General features: G+C 37.3%; 1 protein-coding gene across 8 annotated transcripts in view; it reads left to right on the top strand.

The window, feature by feature from the left end:
• The first annotated feature begins 3,121 nt into the window (after positions 1-3,121).
• Positions 3,122-19,314, top strand: part of MEIKIN (meiotic kinetochore factor) — a 130,546-nt gene continuing 114,353 nt past the window's right edge. For 5 of the 8 annotated variants that reach the window (XR_012485485.1, XM_074285134.1, XM_074285133.1 and 2 more), the window contains exons 1-3: positions 3,122-3,371; positions 12,695-12,788; positions 13,960-14,047. Coding sequence is in view for 6 of the 8 variants with exons in the window: in XM_074285134.1 (XP_074141235.1) it covers positions 3,245-3,371; positions 12,695-12,788; positions 13,960-14,047 (309 nt within the window). In the remaining 2 variants the exon portion in view is untranslated. Of the gene's footprint in view, positions 3,372-9,022; positions 9,199-12,694; positions 12,789-13,959; positions 14,048-19,314 lie in introns of those variants that run through there. The other 3 variants (XM_074285136.1, XM_074285135.1, XM_074285138.1) reach the window with 3 other exon arrangements.

Genomic DNA, 19,314 nt, shown 5'->3' with positions numbered 1-19,314 from the left:
ATGTGTATGATAGCAAAATGTGGCAGGTCCCCAGAAATAGGAGTACTAGATCATCTTGCTTGTGTCCAGAAAAACACGTATACAGGATGAAACAAGGATGCTCATTATCACCACTATTATTCAATATTCAATACTAGAAATGTTGGCTTTAAGCAATAAGAAAAGAAAAAGAAATTTAAAGAACTAAAATAGTTAATGAGGAAATAAAACTGCCACTCTTTGCAGATGATATTTCTATGTATTAGTGACAGTTCATCAATAAGATTATTTTTAAAATTTAATTTAAAATTACTGTAGACAAAATAAAATGCTTGGGGATGTAGTTGCCAAGACAAACCCAAAAACCACATGAACACAATTATAAAACATTTCTCACACAAATAAAGTCATATATAAACTGGAAAAATATCATTTGCTCATGAATGGGATTGACTGAAGTTTTCTCAGTTTGAGACTAAGTTAGATGATCCCTATTCCCAGAGCCAGAAGATAAGGTCTTGAGTCTCAGGTTTCAGGAAGTTACATGACCTCTGGGCCTAGGTCTCTAAAGGCAGACCTACAGGAAGCAGATAAGATTAGTAACCACTGGTCAAGGATGGTTATTTCTTTTTAGTCTATCCAATGAAAATGCTTGAGTCTTTTGCTATTTAAACCTGAGAAACCAGAAGCTGGTTAGGTTTTACCAACACATGGTAAGAGTTAGGATGGCTCCCAGGTGTGTGAGCCTCTCCCTGCAGGGGATTAAATAAATGCTTTTTCTTTGTACCTGAAGATGTCTCTGATTAGTTAATTTGAGAAAGGGTCTAGCACCTGTCCCACATACTTATGGGTAGGCTGAATTAATATAATAAAAATGACAATTCTGCCTAAATTGGTCTACTTGTTCAGTGCATACCAATCAAACTGCCAAAAAATTACTTTGTAGAACTAGAACAAAGAATAACAAAATTCATCTGGAAGAATAAAAGGTCAATATGATGGGGAATCTGACAAGGGAAACTGAGGCTGGAGACCCTAAAAAGAGTCACTTTCCATATAGTCCGGACCTAGAAGCCAGCCAACCCCACCTCTGTTAAGTACCACTAATTTACCTTTCTATAGAGTTCAGCTGACACTACTCAAGTTTTCTATAGAGCTGAACTAAAGCTAAGTACCCCTAGTAACTTTCAATAGAACTGAATTCACGTTAAATACCTCCACTTAAGCTCTATGCAATTTGACTTGAATTTTATAAGGGTCAGTTTTATAACTTGAATGAGATGAGGTGAGATCTTTCAAGATAGTTGTGAAAATTTAGTAAGGCTTCATCTACTTCAGAGTTTGAGTAGGCCGGAAGGACTTTGAGGATTGAGTCAAGGGCATAATTCCTTCCACTTCCTGCTATCATCCTATGACATCATTTCCTCCCTATTTCAGTCAAATATGTACTTATGGGTCAAGTTGAATTTCATGTGAAGATCTGGACTTTAGAATGTAAGACTCTCAGCCAATGAGGATGAGGGTCAGTGGGGGGAGGGGGTATTTGGGTTAGGTGATTAAAGGTGCTAATCCTGCCCCAGAAGGTGCTTCCTCTCTTCTATTGTCTGCTCAAAGGGGTGGTACTCCCTTCTCTCCAGAGTGTACAATAAACTCTGCTTTACTCTAGAGATCTCTCCAGCTTTTTTATTAAATGGTGATCCCTCACCATTTCCAAACCACACAGTTTACCCTATTTCATTTTCCAGATAAATTTCAATCTACTTTAGTTAATGATTTTATAAGAAACCAAATAATCCCCTCACAAAGAGATTTGTTTAGAGGTAAGTAATCCATTAAAAAGATAACCAAGGAGGCTCCGTTTTACCTCAGGCTTCCTCAACTGAGATTACCCAGTTTACAGATTTCTTAGAATGTCTCCAGTTCATTAATTAGTTAGCTTCTTCTAAGAAGTTAAGTAGAGATCCAGGAGATTAGATATTCCTACTAGAGGAGCAGGTCTTTGTTCTCCTTTTCAGAGTCTTAATGATTAACAGACCCTTGAAATTGGGTCTGATTTGATAATTTGATAATTTGAATCAAATGAGAGGTCTAAAGTTTTGGGGTTCTCTTCAAAATGGCTTTCTTAGGAAGTCAAGTTCAAATCCAGTTTCAGGCACTAGCTATGTGGCTCTGGGTGAGCCACTTAACCTGTTTGCCTGTTTCCTCCTCTGTAAAATAGGGATTAATAATATAACCTAATCCCAGGTGTGGGGATCAAATGAGATAACTGTAAAGCACTTAACATGGTGGCTGATACATATTAAGTCTATATAAATGTTAGCTATGTAGCTAGTAAAAAGTGATGTTGAGGTACAGTTTTCTCCAAGGTAAAATGTTTTAATAAGGGGCAAGTATGTTTTTAGTAAAATGGTCACACAGACACCTTACCAAAAGCATTGTCAATTTATCAGTTAGGCTAGCAGTAATCAATAAAGTGGTTCAATGAACTTTCTTATTTAGACTAGAGACCTGCAATGAGGACAATTTTTTTTAAACCTAGGTGTGTCTTCTTTCTGATTGTCCTGACAGAACATCATTTGAACCTCCCCTGGCAAAGGCAAGACAATAGCAATTGGCAGACATTTTAATGAGGTGGTTTGAGAATTAGTTCAGCTCCTCTCTATTAAATCAGGTTAGATGGGAATAATAATTCCATTTTTGGATTGGATTGGTCTATAGCAGGAAGGAGGGCTGGCTCACTGCTTTGTGAGACTCAGCTGCCTCTAGCAATCTTGACCAGAAAAACAAAAACCATCTCAGTTCAGTCCTCCTTCCAGCCTTCCTGGCTTGACCTCCCCGTTTTAGACCAAGTCAACCCCACTTTGAAAAAGAGAAGCAAGGACAGTAGCCAACCCTTGGGGAGGGCCCGTTTAGGCAAATATAAGAAGCTGATTATCATTACAGAGTAGGATTCCTCCTTCCCAGAGGGCTCTGTTTACCTAGGCTGCCCCAAGGTGTGAAAGGCCGATTTGAAACTCCTCCCAGAACCCCTGGGTTTGGAAATGGGGAATGAAGGGGCTGGGGGCAGGAAAGGCCTCATTGGTGCCGTGTGGGGGTGAGGGTGGGGGTGGGGTGGTATAGGCGGCTGCTGAGTAGGCGATTGATCAGACGGGCCCTCTGGGCTGCACTATAAGGCTTCTCCTTGGTCTCCCTGGATCCAGGCCTTGCCCCTGCACCGGGAGCGAGGGTCCCCGCGATCCCGCCTGAAGCCCACCGCAGTGCCCCAATGTGGCCGCAGCGCACTTACGCCCGGCGTCCGCGGCGGCCCGCAGGGAGGCTGAACCACACCCCGCCACCGCCCGGGCTCTGCCGCGGCCTCCCCGAGCCCCCGTCCCGCGACGCTCCGGGCCGAGGTAGGTCCGCCGCCCTCTGGAAGTAAGGGAAGATGCCACTGCCTGATTTCGTGGGCGGAAGAAGGCCTGGTGCAATGCTCAGGGAAGTGGGAAGGAGGCCGCTGGCCAGCGGAGGAAGATGGGAACCATTCGGCCCAGCCTCGGGCCAAGCCACTGCCACTTCCCCCTTCCATCTCTAAACTCTACCCCACCTCCCCTCGTCCTCCTTCCACTCTTCTCATCTCCATTGTTTCCCCTCCTTCCTATTCCCCCTCTTCTCCCCACTCCCTTTCCTTCTGTGGTCCTCCTTTTCCTTCCTTCCTTCCTCCCTCCTTCCCTCTTCCCTCCTCCTTCCCTCCTCCCTTCTCCTTCCCTCCTTCCTCCCTTCTCTTTCCTTCCTCCCTTCTCCTTCCCTCCTCATTTCACCCTCCCTTCTTGCACGCTACGCTTTTCTCCTACTGGTCCCTACTTTCTTTTCCCTCCAACCCTTTTTCTCTTCTTCCCCACCCTTTTCCTCTAACTTTTTTCTCTCTCTCCTGCTCTTTCCCTTTTCCTCCTTTCTCTTTTCCCCTTCCATTTCTTCTTCTTATTTCTTATTCCTCTTCCTCCTCTTCCTTGTTCCTCTTTTCCTCCCTATCCTATTTCCCTTCATCCTCCTCCGATTTTCTCTTTCCCCTCCTTTTACTCCACCTTCCTCCATTTTTCTCCCTCCTTTTTCCTGTTCAGTTCCTCCTTCCCATGTCTTTTTTCTTTCTCAGAGAATGTTAGAATTGGAGAAGACCTCAGTAACTCTTCAACTCATCTCTTGAAGACCACCCCTAAAAAAGAATATTCTATACAATATACCTAAGTAATCATCCGGTTTCTTCTTGAAGACCTCTAATTAGAGGAAATTACACTTTTGGGTAGCTGGTGTTGGTTTCTCAAAATGAAGTCTAAATTTTTCCATTTACCAATTCCATCTCTTGCTCTTTCTTGGTAATATCTTTTGGGACTAAATAGGAGAAATCTAATCCTACTTATACACATAACAATCTCTTCAGATAACTTGTAGACAATTAGTATGTCCCTAGAAAAGTTCTTTTCTTTAGGGTAAGATGCTCAAGGAATGTTGACTAATTTTTTTTTTTCTTTCAAAGCTGAGATTTCCTTTTTAATCTCTGCAAGGTGATATATCATTTGCCCTGTGGTCTAGGATCACACCTTTAGAACTGGAAGATCATCTTATCTCTCAATTAACAAATAAATTCAGGCCTTGATTGGTTGAATGAGTAGTTTAAACTAGATCAGACAAATAACCAATTGTCATTGGCAATCAATGTTCATCTGACATGATTCACCTGCCTTCATTTTGGTTGTCTTATTATGGATTCTCTCCAATTTATTAAGTTTCTTTTAAATGTGACTTTCACAACGTAAAACAATACTCCAGCTCTGTGACCATGGCAAAGTACAGAGACCATCACTATCACAATTCTGGAATGTCTCTCCATTCCCCTATCATAAGCTTTTTTGGTCTTTCCCTTTATACTCTTAACTGTTAATGATATTGATGAGGTCTAGATTTCAGGATTCCCCTTCAGGGAACCAAATGAAGAGGTTTGACTCCCTTAAATCCCCCTAGGATTCAGTGCATGGCAGGGAGTTGTGGGAATCCCCTTCTGGTGATGCAGAGGTCCTTTGTAAAAGAATTTATGAACCTGAAAAGCTAGACTGGTAAAAAGAAGTTTATTATTGACATTGGGAAGTCAGCCTTTGCTATGCATGAATAGAAAGGTCTGACAGAGAAGTAAAGAGAAGTAGAGAAATCCCAACAGAGAGGTATAAAATCTTATTAGGGAAATAGGTGAGGAAGATAAAGAGAATATCATTTCAGCAGGCAGAGGCTGTCTTGGCATGGTAAGTCCTCTGCAAGAACTGAGTTTAAAATTGGCTCTTTTTATAATAGAAGCCTTGGCTACAAGTTGGGGTTTGCTCTTGATGGGGTCTGGTTTCAACTTAAGCTGGAATTTGAATAGAAAATCTTGGAATTCTTAGAATTGAATGATATCTTTAGGCTGATCTTTAAAACAATGGGAAGCTTAATCAGTAGTGAGTGTTATCTCAGGATAACAGAATGAAGCCGTTTATCCTGTTTTTCCTCACACAGGGTTTCAAGGAGAATCTGTCCTTTGAGGAGTTTTAGAGAGTTTCAGGGTCCCCCTCATCAACATTGCAGTTCAGTAAATCTTAATAATTTTCAGATAAAGTCTTCTAGTGATATCTCTCCCATCCTATGTTTGTGAGGTTGATTTTTTTTGAACCCAAAAATGAGATGTATTTTTTCTTATTGAATTTCATCTTCTTAGATTCAGGCCTGTGTTCTATTTGTTAACATCTTTTTTGGTTTCTGATTCTATAGTGAAGTATATTTAAGTATTGAAGAGGGTGACTATGGCAGAGATGGATCAGTGTTTCCTTTCCTGGCTGTCTGATTATCTCTCTCCACCTCCTCCCTCCAAAGTACCAAGGCCAGGTTCCTTAGCAAATGAATTCACTTACTCAGTGCTGTGTTAAAACAAAATCTTTATAGATTAGGAAAGGGATAGGCTGGCAATTGGCCTCCAGGGAGAAAGGCCAAACTGCCTGGAAGGGGACACGCCAGCAAAGTCTGCGGGCACAAGGCAGAGAAAAGCCTAGTGCAAGGAATAGAATTTTGGAAGATCATTTTATACACAAAACAGGATCATAAAACAGAGTTTGTATTTGCAAAGGACTTTTCTGCTTCCTTCGGATATAGAGAAGTTTGTATAAGAAAGAAGTTTCTGAGGAAGCTTGTAAATCCTTTGAAGTTTGTATAAGAAAGGAATTTCTCTTAAAGATGTAAAATTCTATTAATCATTTCTGTCTCAGGTTATCTCCTTTGATCTTCTTCTAAGACAGGAATTTCTCTGTTAATCATTTGTGTCTTGGGCTATCTCCTTTTAACCTCTTCATCTCCCCCCTCAAACAATTGGACCCAAAATCTTTTGGGATAAGGGTCTAAGATCACCATCTAACTAATTCCTGCTGGAAATGGGCATCCATCAAACAAACAGAATCAAACCAAAACCTTTTTACAAAAGTTTTTGTTTGTTTGTTTGTTTGTTTTTTCCTGCCTGAGTGTTTGCCTAACAGCAATTAGCATCTCTATCTTATCTGTCCAGGCAGCTTTTTTGGCCCAGCCCTGGCTAAGTTTGAATTTCATTGTTCTTTCCCTACCTCTTTAGTACTATTGATTTAGTATCAATATTCAAACAAATTCCAAGATCTTATACTCAGAATAATAGCAATATTATATTTACATAGCAATAGCAAAATTATATTTCCCATAATTTTAGAATCATCCCAATATTTCTAATCAAATGTTTTGTTTTGTTTTTTTCTACTGCCAGAGTTTCGATCAGATAAGGTTTTATTGCTCTAGCAGTTTTACTTACTCTAGCAGGTTCTGCAAACTACTTTAAAGGAAAAACTTTCCTATCAGTTTAAAATAGCCAAATTCCACTTATTTACAAATTAGTATATCGGGTTAAAAAATTTAGAATCACAAGCAAATTTTCAAATAATCAATCCCCAAATTTCTTAATCATTGTTCTTTAAATTTCTATTTCTTCCCAGATTTCGCAGGGAATGTGGAAGGGTCTGGTGAGGACCCAAGTAGATTATTTGAAGGTTTAAGCAGAGAGAATTGAGCTCCTAGGTTTTTTTGTTTTGTTTTGTTTTGTTGTTTTTTTTCTATTATCAAATTTCGACCCATCAATGGGCTTAGACAGAAAGGAATAATTAGGAAAGAATGTGGAAACATGAGGTCTCTGAACTAGCATGGTAGGGGGAGGGTTTCCAAACATTTTTATGTCTCCCCTCAATTCCCATCACCTTATGGGGGAAGGGGCGAGTAGGACCTGAATGCCGGAGCAGAATAAAAAGAGGCTTCTGTATCAAAAAATGACATTAGCATACCTGCTACATCCAAAGTTACCCTGGGCAGTTTGGCTTTGCTGATGGGGGGGGGGGGGAACTAGGTCCAGGGGCTTGCCAATCCAAGTCTGGAGAGGCCTAGAGGGCAAGGCTGGAAGCCATGGTCCTCCCCTTCTCTGGCCAGTCGCTCTTCCAGTGTCCTTCCTGTTTGTATTCAGGGTAAGGGCCTAGAGTCTTAGGGCAATTCCTTGCCCAGTGGCCATGCTGACTGCATCTGAAGCACAAACCTTGGGGCCCATTGGAAATAGCAGTAGCCAGAATCTGTGCCTGCTGTCTGCTCTTTGCTCCTGCCTTTTTGTCCTCCTCCTGATCCCTGTCATTACATACCCCAAAGGCGACTTCTAATAATTGAGCCATGGAAGTCTGGGACTGTAGAGCCAATGTCTGCAGATTTTGTCTTATATCAGGGGAAGACTGATTGATAAAATGCATGGCAAGGACAGTAATCCCCTCTAGAGAAGTGAGGTGCAGGTTAGTGAATTCCCTAATAGCCTTTGCAAGGTGACCCTGAAATAAAGCAGGATTCTCATCAGCTGCTTGGGTAATTTCTCCAAGCTTCTGGTAATTTACCTTTTTTTTATTCCCCTTTATCATTCCTTCAATGGAGCAGGTTAGGAGATGATCCCGAATCTCTCTGTGCCCACTTCCCTCCTCTCTATCCCCACTCCCCTCCTGGGTCTGTGAGGGTAATGACAATGGCCCCCGACCGGTACCTCCCAGTCATGTTAGCAGCAAACCTCTGTGTTAGGTCCCAGATCTTTCTTTTCTCCTCTATGGTGCGACAAGAAGAGATAATGATGCTAACATCTCCCCAGGACAGATTGTGCTGGAGAGTAACACTTTAAACCCCTCAAAGTTGGTGAAATCCTGAGAGTATCTGCCCAGTTTCTCCTTGAAAGATCCCACAACTAGAGGGGCATTTGCACTCTAAGCGGTTCTCCCAAAGAGTTGGCCATTTCTCTCAGGAGGCAAAGGTAAGAGGAGGTAGCTAAATCAGAGTCCTGAGCCGAAGCTGTAGTAGAATCAGGCTGCTGGGGAGGGGTAGGAGGGTGGAGGCTCCTGAGCAGGGAACCCTGAGAAGGAGGTGGGAGGGAGTGGGATGAAGAGAAAGAATCACTGTTTCTCAGCCAAGGACAAAGCATTGGAGTCCAGCTCTGGGGGCAAGTTAGGAGGGTCCTGCTGGGGGCTACAAGGAGGGGGGTAGATGCAACTCTTATTTACTAGTATAATCCTCTAATAGACATTTCTCAGTCTTTTAAAAAAATTGACAATAGTATGAGTTACTTTATCAAATGTTTTTTACCAAGATGTGGGTAAATCTAACATTTTTCTTAACTACTAGTTCAATAAATTTGTCAAAAAAAAAAAGTTTATCATGATCCATCCTTGATGAAACCATATTGGGTCTTTGTAAAAGGCACTTCTTTGGGGCAGCTAGGTGGCCCAGTGGCTAGAGCACCAGTCCTGAATTCAGGAGGACCTGAGTTCAAATTTGGTCTCAGACACTTAACACTTCCTAGCTATGTGACCTGGGCAAGTCACTTAACCCCAGCCTCAGGGGGGGAAAAAAAAAAAAAAAAAAAAAAAAAAAAAGGCACTTCTTTTCCGGGCTGTTCACCTTTAATAATAATCTGTTCTAGAATTGTTTCAGGAATTCAAGTAAAGCTCTAGAATATGCATATTCTTTTCACTCTTGAAAACTATAACATTTGCCCCTTTCCAGTCCTGTAGTTCTTCTGTTTCCAAGATCTTTTCACTGAACAGTGGTTTAGCAGTCCTAGCTCCAGTTCTTTCAGTACTCAAAATAATAACCCATTTGAATCAGAAGACTCGAATTCATGAAGGACAAGTAGGTCTTTTGGTACTTTTCTGTCTTTCTTTTTTTTAAATTTTTTATTATAGCTTTTTATTTACAAGATATATGCATGGGTAATTTTTCAGCATTGACAGTTACAAAACCTTTTGTTCCAACTTTTCCCCTCCTTCCCCCCACCCTCTCCCCCAGATGGCAGGGTGACCAAACATGTTAAATACAATATATGTATATATATATATCCATACAGTTATTTTGCTGTGCAAAAAGAATTGGACTTTGAAGTAGTGTACAATTAGCCTGTGAAGGAAATAAAAAATGCAGGCGACAAAAATAGGGGTATTGGGAATTCTAGGTAGTGGTTCATAATCATCTCCCAGAGTTCTTTTGCTGGGGTAACTGGTTCAGTTCATTACTGCTTTATTGGAACTGATTTGGTTTGTCTCCTTGTTGAAGAGGGCCACGTCCATCAGAATTGTTCATCATATAGTGTTGTTGTTGAAGTATTATAATGATCTCCTGGTCCTGCTCATTTCACTCAGCATCAGTTCATGTAAGTCTCTCCAGGCCTTTCTGAAATCATCCTTCCCCCTTTGCTAAAAAGTGATGATAATAATAGGCAGAGGGATCCTCTAAGTAAAGAAAGTCACATATTCTTTCATAAGGTTATTAACGTTACCCTACTCAACTTGGCATATTTACAAAGAAGGAGAATTTTAAAAGTTTTTTTTTTTTTCCATCTCTTTTTCTTTTCTATGAAGTAAGCAACTATTATTCTTTCCTTTAAAAAAACATCCAATTAAATACTTGATAGATCTTATGACAATAGCCTCTAATAATTAATTTCACAGTGTCTAAGTCAAAAAGGAGTTAAATTCCTTAATTACTTAACATCTGTTTAAAAGGATTTTTTTCATTTTTCAAACAATGGTTCCTCAGAACTTACAACGAAGAAACATTTAGAAACACAACATTAACAAAATCATGAATTTAAAACACAACTTGGTACTTATCAAATTATATTAATTTAGTTAAATGCATTTCCAAAATTTGATTTAGAAAATAATTCATCCTATCACATGTAGCTTTTAAATTCACAGCCTTCATAGTTTGGGAAGGCATTAGAGCAAAACATATTTCATTTTAAAACACAATTAGGAAAAAAAAAAAAAGGAAACATTCACAGGTCAAATGAAATCACAGAAGATAAATGAATCTCATCAAAGAATTACTAGGGAATACATTATTATTGAGTAAGCTCGAAATATGCTGGACTTAAACATTATAAGCCATTGTTAAAATTCCTTAATCTTATTGCAAAGCTTGTAAGACCTTAGAATGCTGCATTACACAGATAAGGACATCTTAAAAAAGATTTCTGCTGTACCAAATTAACAGTAAATTATTACATTTCTAAATGAACAGTTTTACACTTACATAATGTCTGTTTTTATATATACCTAATTTATTTCACTGATCTACTTTTTAATTTCCTAAAAAGTACCAAATAGTTTTGATGATTACTAGTTTGTAGTATGTAATTTGAGATCTGGTACAATTATGCTCCAATATTTCCCACTTTTTTTCATTATTTCCCTTGAATGAGGTGAACGGGAGTAAGAAAAATTAGCTGAATAAAAGGAATAAGGAGCTAGGCCTTCCAGCTTTCAGGACTTGGGTAGAGAAGGTAAAGTTTGCTAGCTACAGGATGGAGGTAGTTTAATTTGAATAGGGCTCCCACATTGTGATAGTATCAATATGTTCTTTCTCAAATCTGGGAAGGAAATGAGATAAGATTGGGCTTTCAGGTAAATTCCTAATGATGAGAATCTCAGGGGCTTCCATCTCATATTCTGTGACAACTCCTTTGATTCATCACAAGATGATGAGAGAGAATGCTCAGACAAAAGATGCCTTTCCTCTGAGCAATGCAGATCCAGTCTGTGGTCAGAACCCCTGATCCTGGTCGCGGGAAAACCAGTGCCCAAGGGCCTAGTGATAAGATGCCTAGAGTTTGAACATTCAATTATAGAAAGTTAAAGTGCTGTTAATTTTTTTTTTTTTTTTTTGGCGTTATTCAATGAAATAGGATAGAATAGCTAATACTTCTATATGTGTCTTAATGCACTTTGAGATTTAAGATTTCAGGGTGCAGCAGAAGGAAGAGTGCACCACAAAACAATGCTGCAGAAAGAAAATCAGCTTTATTGAGGATAAATCACTCATAATAAGAAGGGACAGTCAAGGAGGATGAACAAGAAAAGTCTGTTGGAATTCTTGCTGGAATTAGGCACCCAAAACATTAAAATCCAATTAATTTTAATAGGATTCTTTTGTAGATTGAGTAGGACCAAGCATTGGGGATAAGGAGATGGAGAGCCTAGAAGCCTTTTTCTGGTATACAGCTCAAGGTTAGGGAACTGCTGCTGATGTTGGGAGGAATGAATGGGAAATTTGTGGGTAATTGATAATCAAATTTTCCACTATAGGAAAAAAAAGGGGGGCTTTCAGCTTTTTACAGACTTTTCTTTGGGTAGGAGACCCAAGGGTTTAGAGCTTTCCCAGTGCTTTTTAGCACAGGGAAGGAGGCTGCTAAGATCATTACAATATATTCCAGTATCCCTAGGGACTAACCTGCTAGATCTAACCTGAGGGAAGCCTGCAGTTGGTACATAATCCAAGCGCTCACCTTTACAAGGAGCTAGATCCACAGGAGTGCTATGAACCCACCCAGGAATAACTGTCATAACTAGTTTTCTCACCCCTATTTGATGAGGTGGTCAAGAGAATAAGTCCATGACTCCTTTTCCAAACTGAATATTCCTGATTTCTTTGGTTTTGTGGGAAGCTCTTTAGCCCAATCCATGGAGTACATGAAATCAGCACAATTGTTTGTTTCTGGACAGCTCAGGCAAGTGATGAAGGTAATGGACTGATTATCAGGTATCTTGTGATGAGGTAGTTTTCCCAAAAAGTTCTAAGGTGGTGTCAACAGAAAGTCCTCATATGGAATGGAAAATCCCTACTTCTCTCCTCGGCACTGCTGAGTAGCAGCTATCTACTAGTAGTGCACTAGCAGTGAAAAGAAAACAAGTTTCTCTCATACCATCTCCCCCATACACCAGAGATGGCCCTAGTAGGAAAATATCTCTAGCTGTCAGTATAGGTGGTAACTGGGAATTACCATAGGACCAACTGTAGGTATAGTAGAGGAGTTGGTCCCAAAGAAAGCCCTGGGATTTATTTCCAATGCTGGAAGCCAGAGAATTAACAGATAAATCTGGAAAGGTCTGGTTGGTGGGGGTAGAGCAGGTTGGGAGGAATGATTCTCAGATTTCTATCTTGGCTACTAACTATCCATGCAAGGCATGATATAAAGTATGTAATGTGAAGGGCAGTAACATGAAGACTGAAAAGGTAGGTTAGAGCCAGTTTATACTACCAATCTCAAATCTCAGATTGAATTTGTATTTTATGAGAAAGCCATTTGTTAAATATGGTTTGAATTGAAAAAACCAGTGCTTTCTTACAGGATCAAAAGGAAAACTTCAAATGAAAATCTTACCAGAATTGAAGGAGAATGTCGAAGCAACACAGTTATATGAGAATCCCACTACAGAATATGGGTCTGTATTAATTTATAAAATTGTATCTATTACCATGCCTATTGAAAACAGTATCTCATTTATGTAGAGGTGTTTCTTTTGGGCTATGTACTTTTCAGATAAACATTTAGCTGGTTGTGTGACTTTTGACAAAACTTTACAATGACAGAAGTGAAACTTGTTTGTTTGTTTTTTTAAATCCTTATTCATTTATTTTAAATATTTTATTTTTCCAAATACATGCAAAGATAATTTTCAACATTCACCTTTGCAAAACCTTGGGTTTGAAATTTTTCTCCCTTCCCTTCTCCACCCCCTTTCAAAACAGCAAGCAATATGATAAAAGTATACATGTACATGAATTTTTATTTAAAAGGTAATTAAGGATACCTGGTAAATGAAAACATTTAAACACACAAAACAACAGTTCTTCCTCTTCAACCTCAGTTAAACAAATATGTTTTCCTAGGTACCCACTATACTATAGATGTTAGGAATGCAGAAATAGCTACAACATAGCTTTCATATGTTGGAGACTGAAATAGAAGAACCACAATAAAAATAGAAGAAAGTTAAAGGGAGATTCTGACTGAAGAGTATAGAGAAGTTGAAAGGGAGAGAAAGCAAGAGAGACATCACTTTCACTTTGGAGGATTCTGAGCTTGTAGAGATAGATGGAGAAGGTGGAATCTGTTTTACATTTTGCAGGAAGAAGAAAAACTTCAGCAAATGGAGGGAAATTTCATTCCAAGTCTTCATTCCAAACTTTGGGTGATAGAATGAGCAGAGGGGACAGGGTGAAAGTAGAATATTAAGAATCATGCAGTTTCTTTAGAACATAGGATACATAAGAAGAAATAATTAGATAATGTTGGACACATAATATTTTGACATACTTTCTTTCCAAAAGCTATAATTACAACATAACATTATCAAATATAAATTTTTCAAGGAACATTTTCATTTTAAATTAAAGGTGAATGCTGAATCATTTTTGTTGCATAGATCTGTTATTGTTTGTATATTTATAGAACCTGTCCTGGTTTTATTTCTATCTTTTTATAAATCTATTTTTGTTTTAACTGTTGACTATTATAACAGAAAAAAGTTAGGGAGCCCCAAATATGAAAGTTTGCTAACTTGTAGATTTTAATGCTTATTTATAAATTTTTAAAAAACATTTGTTTGTTAGTATGCAGTTGAATGTTGCACACCAAGAAAATCTACAAAAAAGTCACATTAATAAGGACTCCAAGAACAAGAACACTTTTGCATTGAAGGTATGTATCCTTATCTTCATTTCATGGAATATTAGAGCTAAAAGGTAAATGGAATATTAAAGCTAAAACCTTCTTTTATAGTGGAGTAATCTGAGACTCCCCAGATGGGAAAGTGACTTGCTTAAAGTCACATAGTGACAGGAGTTAGTATTTGAACCCAGATTTCCAGCCTTAGTACTGTGGCATTTCCACTGCAATCCAATCTAAATGTTTTCTCATATTACCAGATAGATATAACCAGTAACTTTAACAAAGTTGGAATGAGAAATAAAACAATATAAGCTTATTGTAGTAACTGATTCTCTTCTATGAGTGTGTGTATTATAGTTATTACTAAGAATAGATTGAGATAAAGAATAAGCCATAGGAAGATGCACATATATAGATATAAAAGTAGAGAGTGTACACAGTATGTACACATACTCTATGATAATGTTAAGTGGAAAGAACAATAACAAAAATTGAAACTGGGTGCTGTACAATTATTAGGTCTGTACTTGGTCCCAAAGGAGACTTTTGAGAATTTCCCTTCCTCCCATGTTTCATGGGGAGAAGAGGGAAGTAGACTCTCAATATTGAATACTACATGTGTGTGGAGGAGGTGTGTGTGTGTGTGTGTGTGTGTTTAGTATTGTTGGTTAATTTAGCTTCACTACTTTTTTCTTCATTTTTCCTTTTGTTATATGGTGTGGCTTTCAAAGTGGGAGTAGGGACAATATAGGGAAATTAAGTTAGGTTAAAATTAATTTTTTTATGGATACAATTCTTACAGAGTTAAAAATGAATCAATAACATTTTAGAAATAACATATTAGAAATAATTTTATGTAGGAATAGTAACCCAACTCAAGCCAGCACTGTTTCTTAGTCTTGATATAAAATATATACATAATCCTATTGAGACTTAATACTTTATATAGAAATCTTTTATAGAATTCTTATTTCATTGGTGTAATAAATATCCCATGAAGAAATTCCTCTCACGATATAGATTAGCATCTGCTATGTAACATGGGATTAGATAGGTAGCATGGTGTGCTGAGCCTAGAGTCAAGAAGGCCTGATTTAAAATTCAGCTTCAAATATTTCCTACTTATGTGATTCTGGCAAGTCACTTAACTTCTGTCTGCCTCAATTTCTTCATTTGTAAAATGAAGCTAATAAGAGCCCCTACTTCTCAGGATTGATATGTGGTTCAAATGTTATAATATCTATAAAGTGATCAGCACAGTTCCTGGCACATAATACATACTTAATAAATGCTGATTCCACTCCCTTTCTTTATTGACTATGCTCAGGGCTGAAAAAAAAATGAAGAAAAAAAGAAGTTAAGTTATGTCTGGAGTCAACTAGCCAATTATGTTTCAGGATAGAATTTGAAAACTGAGATCTTTCTGACTAAAAAGTCAACATCATATACACTATATTCTGAATACAAAAAATTTTGGAATATATAGTATTTCTTAAAACATTTGATACATTTCATTTGATTTTTTTAATATGGTGTAAAAATTCATGACATATATTCAATTGAATTTTAGTAAAAGCTTATATCTAGTAAGCATTGTAAAGTACTAAAGTTTAAAATTGCTTTAATCATAGAATCTAAGAATTTCAGAATTGGAAGTGATCTTAGAGGCTATAAATAGTTTAACACATTCCACATTCCCTCCCCACCATTATTTTTATGATATTCAGCAAATATTATCTAGACTGCTTAAAGACCTCTAACGAGAAGAAACTTACTGTCTTTTAAGCCAGTCCATTCCATTTTGGAAAGCTCTGAATATTTTTAAAATTTCCTTCCATCAAATTTATATGTGCCTCTTTTCAACTGCTGTTCTGCTTTCTGCTATCGGACTTTCATATCTCCCTTAAATCTTTTCATTTCATTTTCATTAACCTCACTTCCTTTAACTGATCCTCATATGGCATGTACTTCACCATCCTAGGTCCTCCTTCCTCTAGACTCACTCCAGTTTATCAATACCTTCTAAATTGTGACACCAGCTGTGATCTATGTCTTGAATTGTCTTTTTTAGCATAACCCTTCAGTAAGTTAGAATTTTTGGCTGCAATATCATATCAATGACTCATATTAACTTTCCAGTTCATTAAAATCTCCAAGTCTTTTTCAACAACTGCTTTCTAACCATGCTCTTAATGCTTTCTAATTGTGATGATGCTATTTTGTAAGATTTCACAATATTTTCATATTGGATTTCATCTTAATAGATTCATTCTAGTGATCTACCCTGTTAGGCTAGATTCTTTCTTTCTTTCTTTTTTTTTTTTTTTTTTTTTTTTTTAATATTCTGACTTTAATCAGTACGTTGGTTATCCCATTTAGTTTTAAATCACCTGCAAATTTAATGAGCAGACCATAATGATAAATTCTTCCAAGTCATTTATCCAAAATGTTAAATGTTCCTGGGCCAAGTTGATTTCCCTGGGACATTAATAAACCTCCTATTAAATTGCTATGGGACCATGAAATTACTCTTTGAATTTAGTCATTCAGCCAGTTTCTAATCCAAATAGTTATATGCAGTCAATCAACAGAAACCTATTAAATCCTTTACTTATTAAGCAGGTTTTATGTTAGGTACTAGGGATAAAAATATAATTAATTCCAATAAAAGTGTATTAAGTATATTAAGCTCCTACTATGTGCCTACTATGTGTATTAAATGATAGATATACAAAAAAAAAAAGACAGGCTCCTACCCTCAACTATGCAAATTAGTCTATACCAAGTGAGCTATATACAAGATAAGTAGAAAACAATTAACAGAAGAAAGGCACTGGAATTAAGAGGGGTTGGGAAAGGCTTCAGTAAAAGAAGAGACTTTAGTTGAGACTAAAAGGAAGCTAGAGAAGATAGCAGGCAGAGAAAGAAACAGTCTCTATTAGCAGAGAACTTACATTCTTAGAAGGGTGATAACAAGAATATGTATGGGTCTGTGTAGATATATACACATATGTGTATATATATATGCATATTTATACAAAATAATCATAAAGAGAATAAATACAAATTAACTTAAAACAACAACAACAAGGTACTTTGAGAGGGAGGGCAGTAACAGTTGGTAGGATCAGGTAAAAGGTGGTGCTTGGGATCCATCTTAACTGAAAAGAGAGATTTTGAGTCAGATGTGAATTTAAAAAAAAATGCATTCCAGACATGGTAAAGTCAGTAAAAATAATAAAATATGTGAGTAGGTAAATTTGGAATAAAATCCATTGAGATTGAATTGGTAGATTGGGATAAGATCACTATCTAGTTGGCATTTTCCCACAGGTTTTTCTTTTAAAAGATCAGTATGACATATTTTGTTAAAAATCTGGGTAAGTTATCACATTCTTCTGATCAACCAGTTTAAAAATCCTGTCACAGAAGGAATTAATATTGGTCTGACATGACCTGACTTTGTTGGAACTTTTTTGCTAGATGTTTTCTAATCATCTCTTTAAGAATCTGTAAAGTCAAGCTCACCAGCCTACAATTCATTCTTGTTCTTGTTCAGTTGTGCTTTGGATCCAGCGAACCATAGCATTCCAGGCCCTTCTACCCTCTACTATATCTGGAAGTTTGTGCAAGTTCATGTTTGTTACTTCCATGACAGAATCCATCTCATCCTCTGCTATTCTCTCCTCCCTTGGCCTTTAATCTTTCTCCAAATCAAGGTCTTTTCCAGTGAGTCATCTTTTTTCATTATATCACCAAAGCATTTAAATTTCAGCTTCAGTATTTGACCTTCCAGTGAATAGTCAATTAATTTCTTTAAGTATTGACTGATTTTATTTCCTTGCTGTTCAAGGGACTCTCAGAAGTCTTTTCTAGAACAATTCAAAAGTATCAATCCTGTAATTACTTGGCTTTAATTATAGTCCAATTTATAACTGTATATCATTACTGAGGGGGGAAAAACATAGTTTTGACTCTTATGGAGCTTTGTTGGCAAAGTTATCTCTTTTTTCTGTATACTATCCAGATATGCCATAGTTTTCCTTCCAAAGCACAAACATCTTTTAATTTGGGCTATAATCAGTACAGTGATCTTTTACCTAAGAATATAAAATCTGACACTGCTTCCTTTACTTCTCTGTTTGCCAGAAATGATGAGACCAGATACCAAGATCTTATTTTTTTTTTTATATTAAGCTTCAAGCCAGCTTTTATACTCTCCTCTTTCATGAAGAGGCCTCTTAATTCTTCTTCACTTTCAACTGTTTTCTTTCTTCAATTCTGAAGTACCTCTCCCATTTTCCGATCCTTTTGTATAGCACTTTACAGTGTCTTTGCTACCCAAGAATATAATTATTTCAGGATCGTTATATCTTGAATTTGTCAAAACCAATTAGATGCTCTTGTTGATCTCTTTATTTATCTGGGGTTTCTCCTCCCTGTTAGCTATTTTTGTTCTGTCATTTCCAAAGCAAGGGTCATCTTTTTTGACAGAAAATAAGAACTGTGCAGGTCTGCCTTGTCTCTGCTATAAGTGATCATTTCAGCCCTTCCCTTAACACCCCCCCCCCAATCCTTGGCATCCATATAGTCCCATCAGTATCTTCAAACAGTTGCTGCTTTTATCCTCATTGGAATTGTTTCTTGGTGTCTCATGTGTTTTCCTTCTTTATTATAGCTATTCTCTTCAACATCTACTTTGATAGAATTACATAGGCAATTTTTTTCCTCATTATTTTTTAGTTTAAAGAACATTTGATTAAAGCAATTAAAGTAGTTTAATGAAATTTAACACAGCAGCTAACATATGTAGAATTTTAAAAGTTTAAAAACATTTTACTTTATTTCACCTAATCCTTATAACAATAAAATTCCTATTTTGATGAGGAAACCAAGGCCTGGAGAAGCTAACTCAGTTGTCCAGCTAAAAAGTGTCTAAGATCTTCCTGATTGCAGTCTGGTTATATCCATTAAGCCATAGTACCTTCCATGACAGTTTATGTGTATCTTAGCTGTTGTTAGAGATTATATTGGGAAATCCCATTGTTTATAGACTTCAGGGGTTAATTAGGAAAAATATTGACCAGATCTTTTTTCAATATGAATTACAGATGATTCTGCATTTGAGAAGCAAGATGACATAGTAAATGGTGTAAGGAACATGAGTCAGACCTTTATTGAAATTCTGGCTTTGGTATTTAGTAGTTGAATAATTTTGAGCAACTCGCATTTAATTAGCTTTTTTTTTCAGTCTCAATTTCTTCATATGTAATCCTTTTTAAAGAAGTAATAATAGC

This window comes from Sminthopsis crassicaudata, chromosome 2, assembly GCF_048593235.1.
Source record: "Sminthopsis crassicaudata isolate SCR6 chromosome 2, ASM4859323v1, whole genome shotgun sequence".
In the NCBI taxonomy this organism is placed as follows: Eukaryota; Metazoa; Chordata; class Mammalia; order Dasyuromorphia; family Dasyuridae; genus Sminthopsis; species Sminthopsis crassicaudata.
This window is presented reverse-complemented; position numbering and strand designations above follow the sequence as displayed.